Source organism: Triturus cristatus, chromosome 6 (genome assembly GCF_964204655.1).
Source record: "Triturus cristatus chromosome 6, aTriCri1.1, whole genome shotgun sequence".
Lineage (NCBI taxonomy): Eukaryota > Metazoa > Chordata > Amphibia > Caudata > Salamandridae > Triturus > Triturus cristatus.
In genome coordinates this window covers 65154656-65177692 of record NC_140589.1, presented here as the reverse complement: position 1 = coordinate 65177692, position 23037 = coordinate 65154656, and the positions used below count along the sequence as shown (strand labels likewise).

At 48.0% G+C, this 23037-nt stretch overlaps 1 protein-coding gene across 1 annotated transcript in view; it reads right to left on the bottom strand.

Annotated features, from left to right (window-relative positions):
* BTBD9 (BTB domain containing 9) overlaps window positions 1-23037 on the bottom strand; it is a 702660-nt gene that overhangs the window by 586288 nt on the left and 93335 nt on the right. The window contains exon 4 of the mRNA XM_085610241.1: window positions 15217-15481. Within this exon, the coding sequence (XP_085466367.1) occupies window positions 15217-15481 (265 nt within the window). The remainder of the gene's footprint in view (window positions 1-15216; window positions 15482-23037) is intronic.

Here is a 23037-nt window from a genome sequence, read left to right as displayed (position 1 = left end):
AAGGGGACCAGCCCCCAGTGCCGTAGGCGCCCCCCTCCGACGACTGAAGCACAATGGTGGAGAAGCAAAGAGGTGAGCCTTACGCTGCCCCATGTTTGCTCTCTAAAGGTGTTGCTGTGTTTTTGGGTCTGCCTGAAGCTCCAGGAGTGGCTCTATCGACCGGACCCCGGGGTTGCCCTCTGTTTGCCAGCCCAGGTTGCTGCCAGGTGCCTGGGTCCGCCTGGGGCTCCGGAAGTGGCACTCATGACAAGCCCTCAACACCACCCGAGTGCTGCAGGTCAGCGGAGATTTGCTCCTATGATCTTTCGCTAATGGGTCTGCGCCTACCTCTCCCATATGCACAAATTTTCAAATGCAGGGACATCAGTCACATCCCCACATTGTGCCTTGAGTTGCGCCGCTCGCACTCCACACACCTCAAGCCTGCGTCTACATAGTAGCTGGATGGCACGTAGTCCCTCGCGGGTTGCTCCTGCCGCACTGCTGTACAATGCTTTTAAGTTGCCTTTTGAATAGGTTTTTAAATTGCAGCACAGGTTTCACAGTTGTATTCTGTGCAAGATTGATTTTAACTAGGTTTGTTTTGACGTAAACATTTATAATTTTAGCTAAACTATTCTAAGCTGTCTTCTCTGTGAATGCCCACTTCTAAATGTATTTAAAAAAGGTAATTCATTTGTCATCTTTTCTCTTGATTACTTTAACATTCAAAAACTGTAATAAAATGTGGTCGGTCAGACCAGACAGGGAACGCTTTCATTTAAATAGCAACACTGCATATATACTACGCTTATCAGTATCCTGTCCATAGTGTTAGTAAATGTTTTCACCTATGATGGTGGGTGTGCCATAACCAGTTTATGTTCCTCTGTATGACAACTTATTACACCACTGCTGCCCCTCATCACTTTGCAGCCCCTCTTGGCACAGCCCTGACACTGGACCTGCACTCACTATGCATTAAGCAGCTCCTATGCATGCCAGTTAGCCTCACATTTGCAGTCACTCTATAAGTCACCCTGCCATGACTCGACTGGCACTATGTGTGCCCCAGACCACTCTGTTATGCCCCTCCAACCCATTTACGTGCCCCCACCACCTGCAGGCCCCCTGGGTTCCCTCCCCTACAGCCCTAGTGTGACATGGTCCTTCCCTCCTGATGGGAAAACTATGTGCCACTCTGCACACTACAGTCCATCTGCATGATGCTGCGCTGTGACTCACCCCCCCTTCAGCACTTCCAGTCTTTCTTTGCATCTCTACCACTTTGCAATGCTTCTTTGTGCCCTACTTCCTGCTGCCCCTGTAGGTTGCCCTTCCTCAACTTTCCTATCCAACAATTGGCATCCCTATCGGCCACAACACCCTGTGCTGGTCCTACTGCATCGCTAAACACTTAAGGTCCCAAAGGCCCAAAAGGCGAGACCGACTGCATTGCAAATGCTTGTTTCAAACAAGTGATGGCAACGACGAGGATGCTACTGTGTGATGGAGGAACTCCCAAAATAGCGATGTCCGTACTGGTTAGGAAAGTTGGACAAGGGTATTTGCCTTCCAGCCCTCCGTCTATATTAGTGGGTGACCCAGTTAGTAGTCACCAATGGTTGGTCGTTTACGGACCAGACGGGAGCCATCCTTGGCAGTGGATAGGAGAGCAAAGGAGCCAGGGAGCTCTAACAGGCAGGTATATGGTAAAGAGAAAATGAAAAACTTGGCGGCACCACAGTCACGGTCATCAGGGCCTAGAGAAGAGACACAAAACATATCGGCTGGCCGGGCATCCTCACTTTGGAAACGCCTGTTCGAGGCATATGAGCTGCAGATTGTACACTTAGCATAGATCGCCATCTGGTGTTGGGCCCGGATGTTTGCAGTTTGTTTTTGTTCTTTGGAAGTCACGAGTTCGGTGACTCCTCCTTCGGTCCGTACTGCGCATGGGCTTCGGCTCCATCCTCAGATTGTTTTTTTCCGCCATCGGGCTCGGATGTGATACTTCGTGCTCCGGCTTCGAACTTCTACGGTTCCAGCCTCGACGGAAAATCCTCGTACTTTGAGTTTCTTCATCATGTCTTCATCTCTCGAAGCGGCACTTTTCTCCATTCCGTACATCGGCACCGGCCTTCGGGCCCTCCTCGACTCCAGTCCCGGCCGATGGAAAGGACTCCGTTCAAAAAGTGCCCAAAATGTGGGTCTAAATTTCCCCACACCGACCTCCATCAGGTGTGTAACCTTTGCCTCTCTCCAGAACACGAGGCCAGAGACTGCCCCGCCTGTAAGTCTTTTCGATCAAAAAAGACCATCCGGGATCGAAGAGCTCGACGCACCATGGCGCACTCCTCGACCGCGGCTCCACCGGACATCTTCGGAGACGACGCCGAAGCTTCGGGGCAACTACACACCCAGCAGGAGGACGACGTCGTCAGCGCTTCCGAGGCCGACGACTCCGACGTGGAGGACATAACACCGGCGCAGCGGGTCGTGAGTACTGTACCCCCTCCCACCCCCGCGCCCAAAACCAAACAGACTCAGGTTACACCCTCGCCGGCAGGCCTGGGCAAAACCAAGCACACAGCTTCTATCACCCCACCTTCGGGCCCGGTGTCGAAGCCTCAGAAGTCTCACGGCAGCTCGGGCTCGAGCCAGCCGACGTCTGGTGCCGAAAAACACCATTCGGCACCGAAGAAAGTGATACCCAGCTCGACTCCGAAGCCACCGGTGCCGAAGCCTGGACTCTCGGTGCAGACCAAACACAAACACAAATCTGTCGGCACCGACGCTCCGGCGCCGAAAACTCCTTCGACGCCGAAAAAACCGGAGGCTCCAAAAAAGCATGGCGCACAGAAACCATCGAAGCCCTCGGCTCCAAAACCATCGGCGCCAGCGGATGATTCGGCGCCACTGGCTCTGTTTACACCAGACCCTTTGCAAAAGACTCTATCTAAAGATCCAAAGACTGGGCTATTGACTTTAATTATCAAGAAAAGACGCCTTGACACTCCGGCTCCTCCTCCACCACCCAAACGGAAGGACTCTGCTACTGCTCCCCTCAGAGTGCCCTCCCCACTACCTCCTCCTCTGCCTCCTCCACCTCCTCCACCCCCTCCCCCTCCCAGGTCTCCGCCACCTTTACCTCATCACTCCCCGACCCCAGATCCGGATGACGGGGATCCGGATTATGACCCGGCGGACGCCCCAATGGACCCCACTCCACCGGGGACCCCAGACCCATGGGAAGACTAGCACAACCCTGACATACCCGATATGCCTCAGGACGACCTATACACATCCAGGCCGTCTCCTCCAGAGGACTCCTTAGGGTTTCATCACTTAGTGCAGAGAGCAGCACACTACCATGGGGTGGACATGCACAGCGAACCAGTGGAAGACGACTTCCTACTGGACACATTTGACATTCAGGACAAATCCACGTCTATTTTGCCCATGCTTAAAGGTGTCACCAAGCATGCTGCAGAGGTGTTCAGAGACCCTGTCATGGCCAGGGTACTAAACCCTAGAATAGAAAAAAAGTACAAGGCGGCACCCACAGACACTGCATACATTAAGGGCCCTGCTCCCTTAGATTCCCTAGTTGTCTCCACAGCTAGAAAGCGGACTAACTCCCAGTCCTCAGGAGAAGCCCCACCGCCAGACAAGGAATCGAAACTTTTAGACGCGTCTGGCAAACGCACCGCCTCCCAAGCTGCAAACATGTGGCGCATTGCGAATACACAAGCGCTACTTGCGCGCTATGACAGAGCACACTACGACGAACTTGAGGCTCTTATGCAGCACCTCCCCGAAAAACACAAGCGCAAGGCTCATTACCTGATACAAGAGGGTAAACTAATCACAAACACCTCCATTAAGTGTGCCCTCGATGCAGCCGACACTGCTTCTAGAGCCATAAATACCAGTGTCCTGCTTCGTCGTCATGCCTGGCTCAGGATCTCAGGGTTCAAGCCTGAAGTCCAGGCGTCCATACTAAATCACCCTTTTGACCAACAAACTCTCTTTGGGCCAAAGGTGGACGAAGCGTTGGAAAAGATGAAAAAGGACACAGACACAGCCAAGTCTATGGGGGCACTCCAAACACAGGCCCCTAAACGTTCCTTTCGACGCTCATCCTTTCGTGGCACAGGCAGAGGCTTCTCCACCGATAGCGCCTCTACCTCCTACAAGTCCCCTCCTCAAAATACCTTTTCAAAGGGCAACCAAAGGGGTGGTTACAGAGGCAACAACAATAAGGGCAGGGGCAAAACTAACACCACCCGTTCTGCCACCCCGCCCGCACAATGACTTCCCTCCGCTCCCCCCAGACCATCCCACTCCGGTCGGGGGCAGACTACAAAACTTTAACCACGCATGGGAATCCATAAAATCGGACAAATGGGTGACCCAAATTATTCGGTCAGGGTACTGTCTCGAGTTAACATCTACCCCACCCAATATCCCACCAAGGCACCGTCCAATGTCTCAAGAACATTCCACACTGCTCAAACAGGAGGTGCTCTCCCTCCTCCAAAAACATGCTATAGAGCAGGTCCCCGTCAATCAGCAAAATCTAGGGGTCTACTCTCTGTATTTCCTAATACCGAAGAAAGACGGGACCCTGAGGCCCATTCTGGACCTCCGGCCTCTAAATGCATACATACATTCAGACCATTTCCACATGGTCACCCTACAACAGGTCCTCCCGCTCCTCTGTCAGGGAGACTTTCTCACTACCTTGGATCTAAAAGACGCATACTTTCACATTCGAATACACCCTTCTCACAGGAAGTACCTCAGGTTCGTGGTGGACGGTCAGCATTACCAATTCACGGTTCTCCCCTTCGGGGTCACCACCGCACCACGAGTGTTTACCAAATGCCTAGCGGTAGTAGCAGCACACCTCAGGCGTCAACACGTTCACGTCTTCCCTTACTTAGACGACTGGCTCATAAAAGCCGCGTTCTACCACCAATGTGTGCAACATACAAACAGCACCATCCAGCTGCTCCACCAACTAGGCTTCACGATGAACTACCAAAAGTCCCACCTTGTACCATCTCACACAAAGCAATATCTCGGGGCCACTATAGACACCTCCAAAGGTATTGCCTATCCAAACTCAGCCAGGATCGCAAGCATACAAGCCTTGCGCAAAACATTCCTTCCTCAACACTCTCTTCCAGCAAGAGTGTTTATGAAGCTCATAGGAATGATGGCGTCTTGCATTTTCATAGTGCCCCATGCAAGACTCCACATGCGTCCACTTCAAGAGTGCCTAGCGCGACAGTGGAACCAGGCCCAGGGTCAGCTAACGGATCTGGTGTTGGTGGACGGCCGCACCCATCACTCTCTGCAGTGGTGGAACACCACAAACCTTTCCAAAGGGCGGCCGTTCCTGGACCCGGTTCCTCAGGTAATTCTAACAGCGGACGCATCGCTCTCCGGCTGGGGAGCGCACCTCCTACACCTCACAATGCAAGGTCTATGGACGCCACAGCAAAAATCGCTCCACATCAACCATCTGGAGCTCTTGGCTATCTTTCTAGCCCTAAAATCTTTCCAAAAACAGATTTCGGGCAAAGCAGTCCTCATTCGCACAGACACATGACTGCAATGTATTATATCCAAAAACAGGGGGGGACACACTCTCCCCAGCTCTCCCGCTTAGCCCAGAGCATATGGAGATGGGCAATTCCCCAAAACATCTTTCTCCTGGCACAGCACGTTCCAGGCGTACAAAACACCATGGCAGATCTGCTCAGCAGACAAACGCAACAACTACACGAATGGGAACTGCATCCACAAGTTCTTCACCCATTCTTCCAACAGTGGGGGCATCCTCAGATAGACCTATTCGCCACCCACGAAAACAAAAAATGCCCAAGCTTCGCCGCCAGATACCCACACCCATTGTCCAAGGGCAATGCGATATGGATGAACTGGTCAGGCAGATTTGCATACGCCTTTCCACCTCTCCCACTAATTCCATTAGTGGTAAGGAAGCTACAACAGCACTCACTCACACTCATTCTAGTAGCTCCAACGTGGGCCAGGCAGACGTGGCACACCACACTACTACAACTATCAGTGGTACCACATCAAAAACTGCACCTGTCCCCATGCCTCCTAACCCAGAACCATGGAGAAATCAGGCACCCGGACCCAGCTCAGCTCAACCTTGCGATCTGGCTCCTGAAATCTTAGAATTTGGATACCTTAACCTTCCCCCTGATTGCATGAACATCATCATGGAAGCCAGACGTCCTACCACTAGAGCATGCTATGCCGCAAAGTGGAAAAGATTTGTAATTTACTGCCGTAACAATACAATCAACCCTTTAGATGCATCCATACAGCACATTATATGCTATCTGCTCCATCTTCACAGGTGTAACCTGGCATATTCATCCATACGCCTACACCTAGCAGCGATCGCTGCTTATCTACAAAACAGACAGCATTTATCACTGTTCAGAGTGCCCGCTATTAAAGCCTTTATGGAAGGCCTTAAACGAGTAATTCCTCCCAGGGCACCACCTTCCCCTGTATGGAATCTAAATGTAGTTCTTACACGGCTAATGGGTCCGCCCTTCGAACCAATGCATAAATGTGAGCTACAGTTTCTCACCTGGAAAACAGCTTTTCTCGTAGCTATCACTTCCCTTAGAAGGGTTGGTGAAATACAAGCGTTCACTATACAGGAACCCTTCCTACAAATACATCACAGCAAGGTCATACTTCGTACAAATCCGAAGTTTCTGCCCAAGGTCATTTCCCCCTTCCATCTCAATCAATCGGTGGAATTACCTGTCTTCTTCTCGCAACCTCAATCTGTTGCAGAAAGGGCTTTACACACACTTGATGTTAAAAGGGCTTTGCTGTACTACATACAGAGAACGCAACCTTTCAGGAAGACTAAACAATTGTTCGTCTCCTTCTCTCCACCACATAAAGGCAACCCCATCTCTAAATCAGGGATAGCTAGGTGGATTGTAAAGTGCATACAAATTTGCTATCAAAAGGCAAAAAGAACATTATCTGTTCCACCTAAAGCCCACTCTACTAGAAAGTTAGGGGCTTCTATAGCTTTTCTAGGGAACATACCCTTAGATGACATCTGCAAAGCAGCCACATGGTCAACACCGCACACCTTCACAAAACATTACTGTGTAGATGTGCATTCCAAGCAGCAAGCTAGTGTGGGTTAGGCTGTACTAAAGACACTTTTTCAAACTACTGCAACGGATACCGGTGGTCGCCGCTAAGGTTGGGTACTGCTATATAATCTATGCTAAGTGTACAATCTGCAGCTCATATGCCTCGAACGGAATATGCTACTTACCAGTATGCATCTGTTCTTGGCATGTAGAGCTGCAGAGTTGTACACGCCCACCCGCCTCCCCGGCTACCTGTATCCGTTCCAGTCCATCTTATTTAGATACAACACACATGGGTTTCTCACTGTTATTACTACGCTCCATCATTTCCCTGTTGGCGAAAAACAATCTGAGGATGGAGCCGAAGCCCATGCGCAGTACGGACCGAAGGAGGAGTCACCGAACTCGTGACTTCCAAAGACTGTCCAAAGAACAAAAACAAACTGCAAACATCCGGGCCCAACACCAGATGGCGATCTATGCTAAGTGTACAACTCTGCAGCTCTACATGCCAAGAACAGATGCATACTGGTAAGTAGCATATTCCTTCTGGGTCGTCAAAGCAGTGAGACCACTGCAAGCAGTTGGGGGGTTGGGATATTCTGGGGACTTTGAAGCTGGGGGATGTGTGAACTACAGGGGGAACCGACCCCCTTAAGGAACGTCAGGCAGAGTATGAACTAATGGAAAGTCAATACTTGCAGTATGTGCACCTCGGGTACCTCCTCCGTGGTTAGAGGCCAGAATGAGATCCCAGAGGAGAGTCCCCTAGAGGTTAGGGTGTTATGCACCCCATTGCACAGGAATGCCATATCAGCGGTAAATAACGCATTCCTAGCTAACAGCAGTCCTTAGTGACAGATGGGAGGGGGATCTTGGCAGATTAGAAGATGAGTGCAGGGAGGCATGCCGCTAACCTGGGGAGGTAGCGATAAGGGCAACATTTAGGCTGATCCAGCTCAAAATACTGCAAAGGGTGCATTTCAAAAGTATGTAGCTTTTCGCTAAGAATACAAAGATGCACATCAGACAGATGCTTGAAGACTAGAAATTCGACCCTGGCCCAGCGCACTGAGAACTCTCGCCCTCATAAATCAGCAAGGAGGCAAAAAAGAAAGTTACTTTACCCATCCAGCAGAACGAACTCTGACCGAGGTTCAGGCCACGGGGAAGCTTTTCAAGACGGTGCCTTCACATTTGGTTTGGGGACACCGACAAAACCATGCCAACAAAAGGCCCTCACCCCAGACAACCACTTGGTCAGTGGGCTTAGTCCCGAGCCCCAAAAGACCACTTTTGAGTCCACAGGATACATAGACATAAGAGACTTCTTTTACCTCACGGCCCCAGCAGCGCACTCAGCCAACTACTCCAGAGCGGACACGACTCGGATGGAAGCACCTAGCAACACCGTCAAAGCCTCAGTTTTAGAAACATCTCTGTGCTCAGCTCCATCCAGTCGGCCGAACACCCCACTGTCCCCCAAAATAACCATTCTACAAGGGCCAACCTTAACGGAGCCCACCAAAATGAGTTTCCAAATAGGCAACGATATCAGCCCAAGCTGCTCTCTCACACACCAGCTGGCTGACTTAACTCCGAGCCAGTCTACAGACGGGGGCAACGAGATCAACGCTGCCATGAGAGCCACAACCAGTTCAACTTCTGATTTTACACATCTCCAGGCTACCACCTTTTCAGCGTCTGGCAGCCCGGTCCAAGCTAACGATTCTAAGTCCCCTTGTCTAGGGAGCAGAGATACATGCAAGGAGGAGCAGTCACCTATAATTGCTAATCACCTAACATTAATTAATGAGGCGCTACTTTCCATGGCAAATGCAGCCATAATGCAAGCCGACAAACTCGACATTCAAATAACCATACTACAGGCAGTGGCTGGCCTGATCTCTGGGATAGACACTAAACTGGACAATTTGAACTCCTTAATACACAGAGCACAGACAAACACCTCCTACTCGATCAAACCAGTGAGCTGTGGCTGCAGCCCCATACTGCTCAAGCTAGAAAAACTCCCAGACATAATGAGCACGCTAATCGTCGATCTCAAAGACGAAGCCCGAAGAATACGGAACAATGAACCCGCCCACCAAAAAACAGACGGGCCATTTAACATCACAGACGCTTACTCTGGCAAACTAGATCCAGCTGAAGTAGACAACAGACTCGGCTTGGAGCCCAGCGCCAAATCTGACGAGATCACCTGCCTTCCAAATCTCCCCCAAGAGAAAAACAACGATGAATACAATATTGAAAAACCAGCAAGCTCAGTTACTCGACATCTCTCCCGAAAAAATAAAAAAAGATTTAAAAAACTCAACAAGCATTGCAAACACAAGTCTGTCTCGAATGGTTCAATTCGACAATGGCTACTGCCCGTCTGCTCAGAGCCGCTCGAACATGCCAACGAGTCCCAGGGGGCCACGTCGCAATCCGCAATCAATATAATAACAACAAACTCAGCATGTCACGATGCTCCTGGCACGACTACTTTCGACCCCATTCTGGGCCCAGCTGCCTCTTCTGCCCCCCGCTGGGCAGCCCCTTCGGGTCTGGGTGCCCAACAGACTTCGACTGTGTTACATATTACCCAGGTGAATGAAGCAACACAGGGCTCCTCTATAGATCGTTTAGCAGAGCTGAAAAATCCTTCGCTCAGAAATGATTATTTAATCAAAAGTAAGAACAGACAATCTCAAGAGTCGCTAATCAAAACCGACCTGGACACTTTCTCGGATACAAGCTCAGTGTCACCTAGGTCAACGCCAGGGCTCTCCGCTGGGACAACAACAGTCACGCCCCCCCGGAGACGAGCCACTGAGGGCACGGCAGCCAGCCTAACTATCCCTTCTACACTGGCCACTGTCACAATCCCGCTAACTGGGACTCAGACCCAGTCCCACACAAAACAACAGGAACGGAAAATTTTGCTATATCCAGAGTATGTTTCTCAAGGTAAATGGGACACCCTCAATCGCAGCAACCTTCTGAAACTCTGTGCAAATATCCCCGGCCTGGAAATGATAAAAACAACAGACATTGAGAGCGTCTCTTTTCTACCCCGAGGCCCTTATGAGACCAACGAAACCACTGAGCTAACCTTTATAAGTACAATTCCGGCAGAGATTATGAAAAATCACCATACGCTACTGGACAGCTGGGGCATAAAAATAAAGATTCAACCCTTAGAAAAATATCCACTGATACTGAAAACCTGCGGTTTGGAGACCCGTCTGACTTCTTCAGAGGGGAACACAGGGCGGCAGGAGGGCACGAGTGCTGCGCGGGAACCAACACCGCATGTAGTCTCTGTCCTACTTGGATCCAAAGGGGGGACGACCTCCAGCCCAGCCAACGAAACCCCAATTAAAATAACAACTAACTTGGGTCAGGGCAAACGTTTCTGCTGCGTAACGGGAAATATCAACAAAGACTGGTCTTGGTTGCCGCACGTTTTAAACCCCAGCACCTAATAGTCGCCCCCCCAAAAAGACTTCACGACCACCGACCATTAGCAGTTTAAACATCATGTCCTGGAACGTTGCAGGGATAAGCAAATTAACTCAAAATCAAGCGGCAGTGGACTTTCTAGATGGCGCCGACATAATCTGCACCCAAGAAACTTGGGCAGTCAAACCCATATCCTTAAGGGGGTCCGCCGAATTTTGCAAACCAGCTATAAAAGCCAACATATTCAGAAGACCCTCAGGAGGGATAACGATTTACATCAAGCACTCGTTGCGAATCGAATTCACTGAAACACCTTTTACCTCACATTTGTTCCTGGCGGGCATCCTGAAAGGGCTTCACTCGTCCATTGGCCCACTTCCCATACTCTTAATCAGCGTATATTATAACCCCCATGGGCAGGGGGCCACGGACTCCAGGTCACAGCTGACAAGCCAGCTAGAAGCCTTACTTCTGCAATACCCCCTACTGGACTCCATCATCCTTGGGGACTTTAACACTCACAACATAGGGGCCATCCAAAGCCATCCCTCCGGGGCAACAAACGTCTTCAATGCTTTAATTAAATCATATAACTTGGCCACTGCTCATGTGGTCTATTTAAAAACTCATCCAATGACCGTCATAGCCCCCACTTTCAACAATCAAACAACGATTGACTATATCATTTTAAGCGAAAATTTACAACCTCTACTGTCAAACTACATAGTTCACCCACGCAATGAAAGCAACCACGCTGCCCTAACAATTACCTTGAATCTCACAATGGAAACCTGCCCTAAGATGATCTGCCTCGGGACTTCCACTGGCGAAGAACTGTACAACCTTCCGAGACAAATTAAATGGGGGCCTGTGCCGGCCACCAAGTTCGAGGTCTGGAAACAAGCATGGGAAGGCTGGCCAATAAGTCCCAACCCGGGGGGGTGTTATAAAAGAATGGGACAGATTAGCTCCGGATCTAGCCCTTGTGCTCCGTGACAACTCAGCAGGTTGTGCCCGAATGTATGTACCCCACAAACCAGGAACCAACACGGCAATTAAAGAAAGCGCCCGAAAACTAAACGCCTTACATAGAACACACAGAAAAACCGGCTCTGACCAAGACTAAAGGCGATTAAAAACAGCCGCAAAAAATCACTCAAAAACGGTGTGGGCTGCTAAGCGCAACCACTTAGATGCTCAATGGCTGTGGATTTTTGATCTGTTAAGTCCTTGTAAAACCCAAGAGTTCTGGAGCTATTTAAACACCCTTGCTCAAGGTCATAATCACAGAGAAAACTCTCTTGATGCACGTTCTTGGATCAGTCACGTACAGACATTATATCAAGACGACCAACATAGTCTCCACTCAAATAATGACCATGCTGGGACTGGCGAACCAGACTCTTCCGCCAAATTTAAATTTGACCTCGAGACAGCTTCAGTCACCAGAATTTTAAAAAAAATCAGACACAACGGAGCCCCGGGTCCCAGCGGCTTGCCCGGCTCTCTGTTTAGGGCACACATAGAATTCTGGTCCGCGACTCTGACGCTTCTCTATGCAGAATGCCGGCTTCTAGGGGATGTGCAAGACTCCTGGAGAGGGTCGCTCCTTCACCCAATCCATAAGAAACGCCCAAAATCCAACCCGAACAATTATCGCATGAGCGCTCTTCTGGACATCGAGGGCAAGGCCTACACCAGTTCCATCTTGGTAGAGTTAACCCACTGGGCAAAGTTCCGAAGGTCTTTTACCATTCTTTCAAACAGGGTTTAGATCTGGGGCAGACGATTGATAACATAATAGCCCTTTCTTACCTGGCCCATCAAGCAGTTATTCGCAAAGGCCTCCCTCTTTTCGCATGCTTTATTGATTACTCAGCAGCGTTCGATGGTGTAGACCGAACAATCCTTTGGAAGAAGCTGGCACTTTGGAACATTAACCCTGCGCTGTTGAAAGCTATACAATCATTATACCATAAAATGTGGGTCAGAATTAAACTCTCCAATACCTCAGCAACAGAGAAAATAAAAACAGACCGGGGTTTAAAGCAAGGGTGCGTCTTAGCTCCGCTCTTGTTTAATTTGTATACCGCCGACATGGGCCAAGCCTTGACAGGAGCAGCACTGGCCACGCCGAGGATCGGGGACACCAAGATACAGCTCATCCAATATGCCGACGACCTGGTACTTTTAGACCACACCAAAATAGGTCTACAAAAAGCTCTGTCGGCCTTGGCAATCTACAACGCGGCCCACAAACTGGTGGCCAACCAATCCAAATCTAAAGTTGTCATCTTCGGCCATCACCCGAAAAAGAAATTAGCAAGATGGAGCCTTGGCCAGCTGACTCTGGAAAGCGCACAAAAATACAACTACCTGGGCATTTGGCTCACCGAATCCGGGCGTCCGTGTGCTCAACTGCACAAAATTCAAATGAAAGGGAAATGCATTACTTACGCTCTCTGCAAATTACAAGCTACTTTGCACAGCCCAACCACGACGGCCATCCGAAGAGTCCTACGCGCAAAATTAATGCCCGCTCTCACTTACGCTCCACTAGCATTCCCTGGAAAACTAACGAAAGAACTAGAAAAAATTCATTGCAGTGCCCACAAAAGGTTGTTTCACCTACCTGCGTGCACCCGAAACACATTGGTGCGCCTTGAATTCTCTTTGAACCATCAAATGCTGGAAGAGACGGCCTCTCTGTGTAAATACTACTTTCTTACTATTGCGGCCCAAGAGAAATCTATGAAGGCAGTTTTAAAACATATCTTCTGCGAACCTGGGAACCCATGGTCAACTGCCCTCGCAGCCAGAGCAGTCCAGCTCAAATTAGCCTTGGAGAATTGGAACCCTAAGATCATTATGTACTCCGCCATCAAATGCACACTTAAAAAACAAGTTCGCATTCTCTCTTGCGCTCTAGACCTGGAACTGTTGGACAAAAAAGGCCTCCATGAAAGTCAAACCCTGCCACAAAAAGGGTTCAACTCCAAACACCATCTCACGCAGGCCGTGGGCAGAGCAGCCTTACTTAGGATCTTGGCATCCAGATTACATCCTCTGCCACTTCAAGAAATATACAATACCAAACGGAGAACAACGGCGATCAAGGGCTGCCGGCTCTGCAATTACAAACACGAGTCTTTGGCCCATCTTTTATTTTGTTGCCCGGCCTTGCGCACAGCCCGCAGTCTCTATCTACGGCCAATTCTATTACAACTGGGCACCCGTACAGCCAAGGAGGCGATCTCTCAATTGTACACATTGAACACAGTAAAACACATGGCTTCGTTTGGCAAATTCATCAAACAGACTCGATTATTGCTGACGGCTCCACCACTTAGAGACCCAGTCAATTGCAAGTCTGCTTGACGTCCACGGACTTTAATTATTGCCTTCTTTTAAATGCTGCTATCTTTTTTACAACTTTGTTATATGCTAAGGTTTTATGTTATGGTTTTAAGTAACCAGCAATAAAATATTCATTGATTCAAAAAAAAAAAGATGCTTGAGGGGAATGCACACATCGGGGCACATTTCTGCAACGCTATGGGAGTGTCCCAAGCGGAGACCCTATTGGATGGGTGTAGGGACCAGAGTCCCTAGCTCATCAAAACCCCTTTGGAAATCACACCCAAATTAATAATGCTTGGCATCTGGGGAGTACAATCATTGGATAAACACACTAATCTATTCTGTAACATAGCCATAATGGTGGCCAGATGTGATGTGGTCCAGAAATTGAGCAGTGCCAGGGTTCTGAGTGTGGAGGACTGGGAAGTACACATGGACTGGTGCATGAGAGCCAAAGAACAGGTCTATAAGGCTCGGGCCTGTCCGACAAGTTCGCAAATTCGAAAGCCCGGATCGAGGGCCTGGACTGAGATTCTGAAGGGTGGCGGGGATTTGGTGCTCTGGATGTACAGTGTAGAATATTTCCCGGAAGGACATTGAGAACGGGAACTGGGTAACTTGCCACGACTCAGTGGGATGAGACCATTGACCACGGTCTGGAGAGCGATGTGTGACAATGTGAAGAAATAGTTTCCAGGGGGGTAAAGTGTCGTCACAGCTGGTCGGGTGGGTGTTGCGGGGGTCACTATAGGGGTGTTGGCTTGAAGTCTTTGAAAACTCAATAAAATTATATTTAAAAAACAAGATAATGTATAAACCATGAAAAAGTCAATGTTCTTGAAAAGAAGGAAGCTGGCGATGAGTGACTGGCCTAATACAAAACATAAAAAGAAAAAGAGCCCCATATGGGCACCAGCTGAGGTTTTCATGGCCTTACTCGTTTAGATAGTAAAGGAGCCAGCAAATCAATGTAATAACGCAATGTTAGCAAGGATGTTCCCAAATAATTTTACTCCAATGCTAAGCATACTTGAATGCCTGTTTGGGAGGCTTCTCTCGGCAGATGGGTAGATAGTTCAATATGCCATTTTACTGTTGTAACAATGCACTTAGAAAGGTATTTCACTAGTCAGGATTCATGCAATTATGGTGGAGGTTTCAAGTGTAACATAATTCGATCTTTCGACATATTTCTGAAATCCCAATACCCCGGGAGAAGAAAAAAGGTCTTGTGGCTCACTTAGCATGCCCCTGTAGTTGAGGTCCATGTCACGGCTTTCGGAGCGGACTTTGATGGCATCCAAGATGGCATCTGGCGTCAACAGTCCAGAGGGCCTCACAATGTTCAGCAGCTCCGTCAGGCTCATCAGAGGCAGGCGCACAGCTTGCATAATCTCAGCATGGCTCTCCTTCACATTGTGTTCGCACCAGTTTATAAGGGCCTGGAAGATATTCTTCTCAGGGGCAGCAAAGGAATCCCTTGTAACAATATTCAGGAGGGCAGCCTACAGAATAGTAGAAAAAGCAAGGTAAGAGGAAACAATATAACAGGAAAAAGAAGTCTTACCAGACAAAACAACAATAACAATAAATACCAACCCTTTAAACAGAAATCAACTACACAATATTAGAATGTGTGTGTCAGAGAAGCACAACACAAGACTAAACCAAATGAAGAAACAGTCGACACAATAGAAAGGTATGTCAGGCACACATCTGAATAAATACCTAAAAACCAGCAGAAGTCATAAAAAGTGTTCACTGTCATGGAATGTTGCCTGTCATTCGCCACTGTGATATATGTATGGTTCAGGATCCTGTTAGCCAAACCGCTAGGTTGTCCCCACACCCTCTGGTCCTGGGCTATACACTGACCAGTCAGGGGCTGTAGTGCAGGCAACTGAGCGACTAATTGCCAGCAAATTCTCAGGAAAATGTGATGGACAGATTTAATTCAACAAGGACAGCATTCTGTGAATTCTAGGCTTTACAAGGGCACCTTTCTCCTACCGACTCATAACTTGCTCAGCATCTCTTCCTCTCCTTGCCTTCTTTTCAGAATCTCTGGAGGATATTCTCTCCCTTCATCTCAACATCTGCTCAGTCACTGCAATTTGCCAGATTCCTAAAATCTTCTAATCTGGAAGCATCCCAGTTCTACTAACTAGTCTCAAGTTCCACACATTCTAAATGCCACAAGCTTCAAAGAAAAGGTACGTAGCAGTATTCCTATTGCTGCATCTTCAATGAAGTCAAACTATACAGTTCATCTTTCCCAAATGCATGAGTGGATTGTGGAACACTTTCCATATATAAATCATGTTCCAATGGAATAAATCTGGCATTTTACAAATGCAGGAAAAGAATTAGCATTCTATCTAACAATGATTTTTACAGAATTTCTGAAATGTTTTATCAACCATTCAGAATGATAACCTTTATCAGTGCCCAAAGCAAACCCTTGCTGGGCAAGAGACACAACAAACAAGAGAAAGTCGGATCATTTGGCCTGGTGAGGGTCAATCTGGTGTGTGCTGCACCAAAACACAAATTTGGCCCAGCTACAGGCATATACAGTTTTAGTAGAGGGGACAACAGGCTGCCAAGAGGACATCAACCATACCTGGAGGAAGATTGAAGGTTTCAGCTGTCATCATTCAACCTCCAAGCATGAAGGTGGAGATTGTGAAGGCTCAGGTTCAGAACCCTGCCCGGTTGCTGAGAAAGCAGGTCCTCCTGGAAGAGAAGCCTGATCAGAGAACAGACACTCGAGCCCAGGAGTTCTGGATACCAAACTCTCTGTGCCCAATCTGGAGCCACTAGGATGACTTGGGAACGTTTGTTAATAATCTTTTGGAGAACTCTGCATAGGAGTGGTATCGGTGGAAAGGTATACAGGAGCCCAGAGTTCCACTCGAGGCAGAACATGTCTCAGAACGAGAGGGGCCTTGGAAACTCCAAAGCACAGAAGTCTTGTCATTGTAGGTTCTCAGCAGTGGCGAACAGATCTAGCCATGGTTCTCCCCATTCGTGAAGTGATCTCTCGCCACCTTCGGGTATAACTGCCACTCGTGATTCACTAGGCGTGGACAGCTGAGATTGTCCGCACTGACATTCAAAGATCCTGCCAGGTGGTTCACCACCAGGAAAATTCCTTGGTGGTCCAGCCCCTTCCAGAGGTTCAAGTCCTCCTGGCACAGGGCCCGTGACCCTACCCAATCCTGTTTGCTGCAGTACCACATGGCGATGGTATTGTCTGTGAGAACCTGAACCAGCCTCCCCTTGACGGACAGAAGGTAGGATTTCATCGCAAAGTGGATGGCCCACAGCTTCAGAAGGTTGATCTGGAGCCGAGAATCCGCTGGAGACCAGATGCCTCTGATCTCCACCTCTCTCAGGTGGCCACTCCAACCTAAAAGTGAAGCATCGGTAACTCTTTTTGATTGGAGCCTAATCAGAGTGTCCTGTGGCTCTTTTTTCTATAGGTAAACTGTAATTTTCCAGGTTTTACTACCTGGCGTTTAAGAGAGGGCTACAAACACTCACTGCATATAAGGCTTTGCTTGAGGAGTCTTCCCGGATGCAGGAATTATAGAGTGCGAGGCATCTAGTGAGATATATATACGTCAACAATGTAGTGGTTTTGGCCTTTAAAATCACATGAGATGGAGCACAAATAGAACAATTTTGGTGTGGTGGTTCTGGTTTTCACAAATTCTGAGATGGATTATAAATATAACAATCTAAGACAATGTTTGTTCACCTAATATATCGGTGTTCATGGCGACAATATATTCTCGGCACGTGGTGATGTTATAGGGTGTATTGTACTGATACAATCTGGTGGAATCTTTTCACTTGTTGGTCCTTAAAAAATAAATAGTTGGTTGACGTACTTCTAACCCGCATACATAATAATGGAGTTTATTTCTTTTATTCAGCACAAACCCTACATTTTCATAAGAAAAAGGACACTGAAGCAGGGGTCCTGAAGAGGGTGGTTATGAATTTGAGGCCACCAAAACATGTGTTGACTGTGTGTTGATCCATTCTGGTCAAGACACATTGAAGGAAGACTGAAGAAGGATCTCCTCCATGTGTTGCTATGAGGAATTCTGGAGGCAAAGGGGGAGGAGTAGAGCTTAGAGTATATGTTATTGAGTGACCGGTATGATTGGGTCAATGGTTGGGGTTTGTGGTTCTGTTCTAATTTATTCTTTTTTGAGATTGATGAATTTGTTATGATGAAGTATTGCATTTTCAATGCAATTTTGGAAGTAGAAGTAACTATACTGAATGTAAATATCAATGAACTTTGTTTATGGTACTGTTATCAATTCTTTATTAATAATCAAAGTCAATGAAAATGATTTTTTTGAAATAACGGTGGGTTAGTGATGACTGAAGACTGATTCATTGTAAATAAATCAGCAAGCGGGTTCTTAATTATATACTGATCTAATATCCCCGTGCCCGAGCCGCAAATAAATTTTTTGGGAGTACCCTTCACTTAAACGTTCATGAAACTGAACCATGTCCAGATTGACTCCAATGAAGGAGAGAGTCTGGGAAGGAGTCAGGTGTGACTTTGGCGCATTGATAGTGAACCCCAAAGAGGACAGTAGGTTTACCGTAGTCTGGAGGTGGGTGACGAATGTCCGGGGCGAACCAGCCTTCATCGGCCAGTTGTCAAGTTGGGGGAAAACTGCCACCCGACCTCCGAAGATGTGCTGCCACCACTGCATTCACTTTCATGAACACCCGAGGAACATCAAAAGAGGGCACAGCAAACTGAAAATACTCCTGTCCCACCACAAACAGCAAGTAACGCCAATGGGCCATCAGGACAGGTATATGAATATAGGCATCCTGCAAGTCCAAAGCTTTCATCCAGTCTCCAGGGTTGAGAGCAAATCAGACGAAGGTCTATGTGATTATTTTGAATCCATTCAGAGGCGTTGAGAGGGTGCAGGTAAAAAAAAAGGCCGCAGGCCTCCATCTTTCTTGGGCACCTGAAAGTATTGGCCATAAAAACCACAACTTACTTTTGGCGCAGGCACCCTCTCAACAGCTCCTGTGGTCAAAGGGATTGCACTTCCTGCTGGAATATGGAGAGATAGTCCACCGTCAGTTACTGGGGATAGCAGTGGAAAGTGCTGCGGTGAAGAAATTAAGGCTAAGGTATAGCAAAGGATAACAATCTTTAGAACCCACCTGTCTGAGGTAACTGCCTGCCATCTTGGGTAGAAATGGCAGATGCTGCCTCCCACCGGGTGGCTGTGCTCTTGGGAACCTAGTAGACCGCAGCCAACAATGGCAGTAAATGGCAACGGTGGTGCCAATGGCTTCCCCAATGGAATTGGTGGTGTCCAAGCCACAACAAATTGTGAACTTGGCTCCATCATGACCATGTTGAATCACCCGAGGTAGAACAGGCCGAAGGTCTTCGGTGATACCAGGGAGGATTTGTGCCACTAAATCCCAAAGGGTTTTGGAGTAACAGCCCAACAAGCACCTGGCATTAACGGATCGGAGTGCCAGACTGGCAGACAAAAACACATGTTTGCCAAATGTTTGAAAAATGAATACTTCCTGTTAGGGGAAGTGATAGGAAACCACCACCAGTCTCTCTGGCGACGGGTGCTGCACAAGAAAAGCAGAGTAGCCTGGAGAAGCGCAATGGCGCCTGGCAATCTGTCGACTTACTAGGAGGCGGGAGCAAGGTTTGGCCCATGCCCCCAATAAGTTATGTCAGTTCCTCATTAAAGAGCGGGAGGATCTCAGAAGATGATTGCCCCAGTGGTAGATCTTCGGTCTGTACATTAGTCTTAACCTCCATTGTAGAGAGATGGCCAAGAAAGAAGATTCCACTGTGGAGGGTTCAGGGTGTGAGAGGAGCACTGTTTCAGGGGAGGTATCGAGATCACTGGCCTCCTGAATGTCCCCCTATTAATTATCCTCCTGGTAGGGCTGAGGAAACTCATCACCGGGGTCATTGTCCAAGTCGGTCTCAAAAAGAGAATGAAAAAGTGTTTTATTTGCGGTGAAATCGGGTGCAACTTTGACATAGGTCGCACCCATGTCAACTCGGTATTGGAAAGAACAATTGGAACCTCCAGCCTTGTTGGATTCAGCATCAGCATCCAAGAGCCCAGGGCCTGCGTGGGTCATGGCGGGGGAAGAAGGTCAGAAGTGGAGCCGAAGGCAGAATGGGCTCAGAGTGTCCAACTGGCGCAAAGAGCGAACCTGCAGGTGTCACCCCAGATGGAAGGCCCCCCAACTACTTGGGACCTGACAGCATGCCAGAGGGAGCCTGTAAGGATCCAAATAGCCAGAGCATGGCAGCGCGGAACTCTTCAATCTGCTTAGGTGTGGCTGACAGCCCTGGAATTTCTGGCTGTGTTGCGACCAATTGGGGGATCGACTCTGAAGTCGTCTGACTTCTGGAGCGAGATCGAGAAGAATGTCACTGCTTCCACGCCTGCTCAGGAGAATGAGAGTGGCGTGTGGGAGGGGAATCCCACTACAATTTTTTTTTGTGTTTCACCCGATGATTTAACACACCACAAAGATCAACCTCTCGAGCTGCTTCAACGACTCTGGGAGCAAGAACAGGACATGAACTGAACTTTGGACGTGGGCCACGACTTGGAGCAGTTCAGGAGTCTTTTGTGCCTGGCGAAGTAGAGCTTCACCTCACCATCACTGATGGCCTTTCCAGTTCATTGACGTACAATAGCTGCAGGCCATGGAGTTGTGGCCCTACAGGATTTGAAACCTATCATTTTTGGAGGGGACATCCCTTGCACACTATGAAACAAATGTTATGTTATAAATTTATACAGCGGACGAATACCAATGGTGTCTTGGCGCTAACAGTCTAGAAGCGAGCTAGAGCACTATTCTTACAACAGCCAGGTCTTAATGCCTTTCATGAAAGAGGTCAGAGAGGGGAGACTTCTGATGGTAAAGGGGAGGGTGTTCCAGAGCTACGTGGCACCTACTGTGAAGCTTCTGCTGCCCCAATCAGCCTTAAAAAATCACGGAGAGTATTAGTTTAGCCCCTCCTGACCGAAGGCATCGGTTTGGAGAGTACCAGTGCAGTGACCGCCTCAAAAACTGATGCCCGGTACCGTGTAGTGCCTTATATGTGCTACACAAGGCCTTGAACTTAATACGACTCTTGACTGGCAGCCACTGCAAACTCCGATGGTGCGTTCTCATTGATTGAAATTTGGGGATCCCCAGGAGGAGCCTTGCAGCTGCATTCTGGATCATCTGAAGCTTATGTAACTGCTTCTTGGGTATATTGAGATATAGCCAGTTACAATAATCCAGTTTGGCATGGACTAAATATGCAACTACCATTTTCCTGCTTTCTGCTGGGATCAAAGGTAAGATTTTCTTAATCGCTTTGAGTAGAAAAAAACTGGATGAGGAAACTGCCTTGACTTGAGCTTCGAAGTTCAGTTTCTCATCTATCACCACTCCCAGGTTTTTAGCTTTAAGGACCGGGATAGGTACTGTTCCCAGGTCACCCAACTACCAAATCTGAGACCGGCTGGGGGAGTAGTATCCAAACAGTATTATCTCAGTATTTCCTGAGTTCAGCCTAAGGCAGTGCGAGCTCATCCATGAGTCGACTGCCATCATACAATCCCTAAATCTTTTTACTGGCGGGAATATATTTTTACAGATAGACAGGACAATTTGAGTGTCATCCGCGTAGGATGTTAGTGCCATACCGAACGATCCAATTAGTGACGCCAATTCAGATACATATACATTAAAAAGTGTAGGGCTCATGGTGGAACCCTGAGGAACCCCACATGGGAGAGTAAAGGACAGAGAGGCGTAGTCACCCAAGGCAACTGATTGTATCCTATCAGATAAAAAAGAGGAGACCAGTGCTAGTGCCTTTTCTGAAATGCCAAGAGAATTCAGACGGTTAAGCAGCATCTTATGGTCAACCGTGTTGAATGTTGCCGACAGGTTGAGCAGGATAAGAGCCGCTGCCCCTCCGATGTGCAAAACTGCTCTGATTTAATCTGTAGCCTTTATTAGGCTCTTTCGGTGCTATGTTCTGCCCTGAATCCGAATTGGGACTCGTCCAGAAAATTGTGTTCATGTAGATATAGTGTGAACTGGTTATTCATTAATTTTTCCACCAGTTTAGCTGTAAGTGGAAGACGCGAGATAGGCCTATAGTTACTTGGATCTGATGCATTGATGTTCGATTTTTTTTCAAGGGGCAAAATCGAGGCCCTCTTCCAAATGGAGGGACAAACACCTTCTGTAAACATTGAGTTAAAAATTTAAGTTAAACTTTGGCTGAGGATCTCAGGGGCTTGTTTGAATATCGCGGGAGGAAAAGGATCACAGGGAGAGACAGATTTTGCTTTTAAAATATGCTCATTCCCTTTTCTTTCAGGGAGTGTGGACAGTTTAGTCACTACCCGAAAGAGCTCTTTATTGGAGTTTTCTGCTTCCTTGATTTGATTAGAAAAATAGGAAAATTTTTCTGACAAGATCAGTTTTTTATAATCCGCTAATAGGCTCTTGTACTTGTGAAGTTCATGTTCATTATAGTCTGTTCTCCAACATCTCTTCTGTCTCCTACACTCCAGCTTTTTTAAATCTAAGGGTGTCCGAAAATCATGGGGCTGAAGGGGTTCTTCTGTTGCTTGAGATTTTTTTTAGGAGAGCAATATTGTTGGCAGTGGAAATGGGAGGAAAAGTCTAAAAAAGACACAGAGGGAGCTTTCATCCGCGTCTGGTCGTGTGAAAAGAAAGGCAGTGACACCAGCACGTAGGGTGGCACCTAAATCGGCCCTGAACATCATTTCTGGAGCGGAACAGTGTCAGTGCAGAACCTCATGGCATGACCTGACAGTGCACCAACATACTACTGAAAAGTTTTTTGATCCAGTCTGACAACTGGGGAATAGTCAAAAGGTGAGGAATTTGCAGATAGAAATCTCTATCAGAAGCCTTATGTAAAGGCTCAACAGAAGGAGCTATTACAGTTTGAGAAAACCATATAGAATTCTCTCTGAGGAAA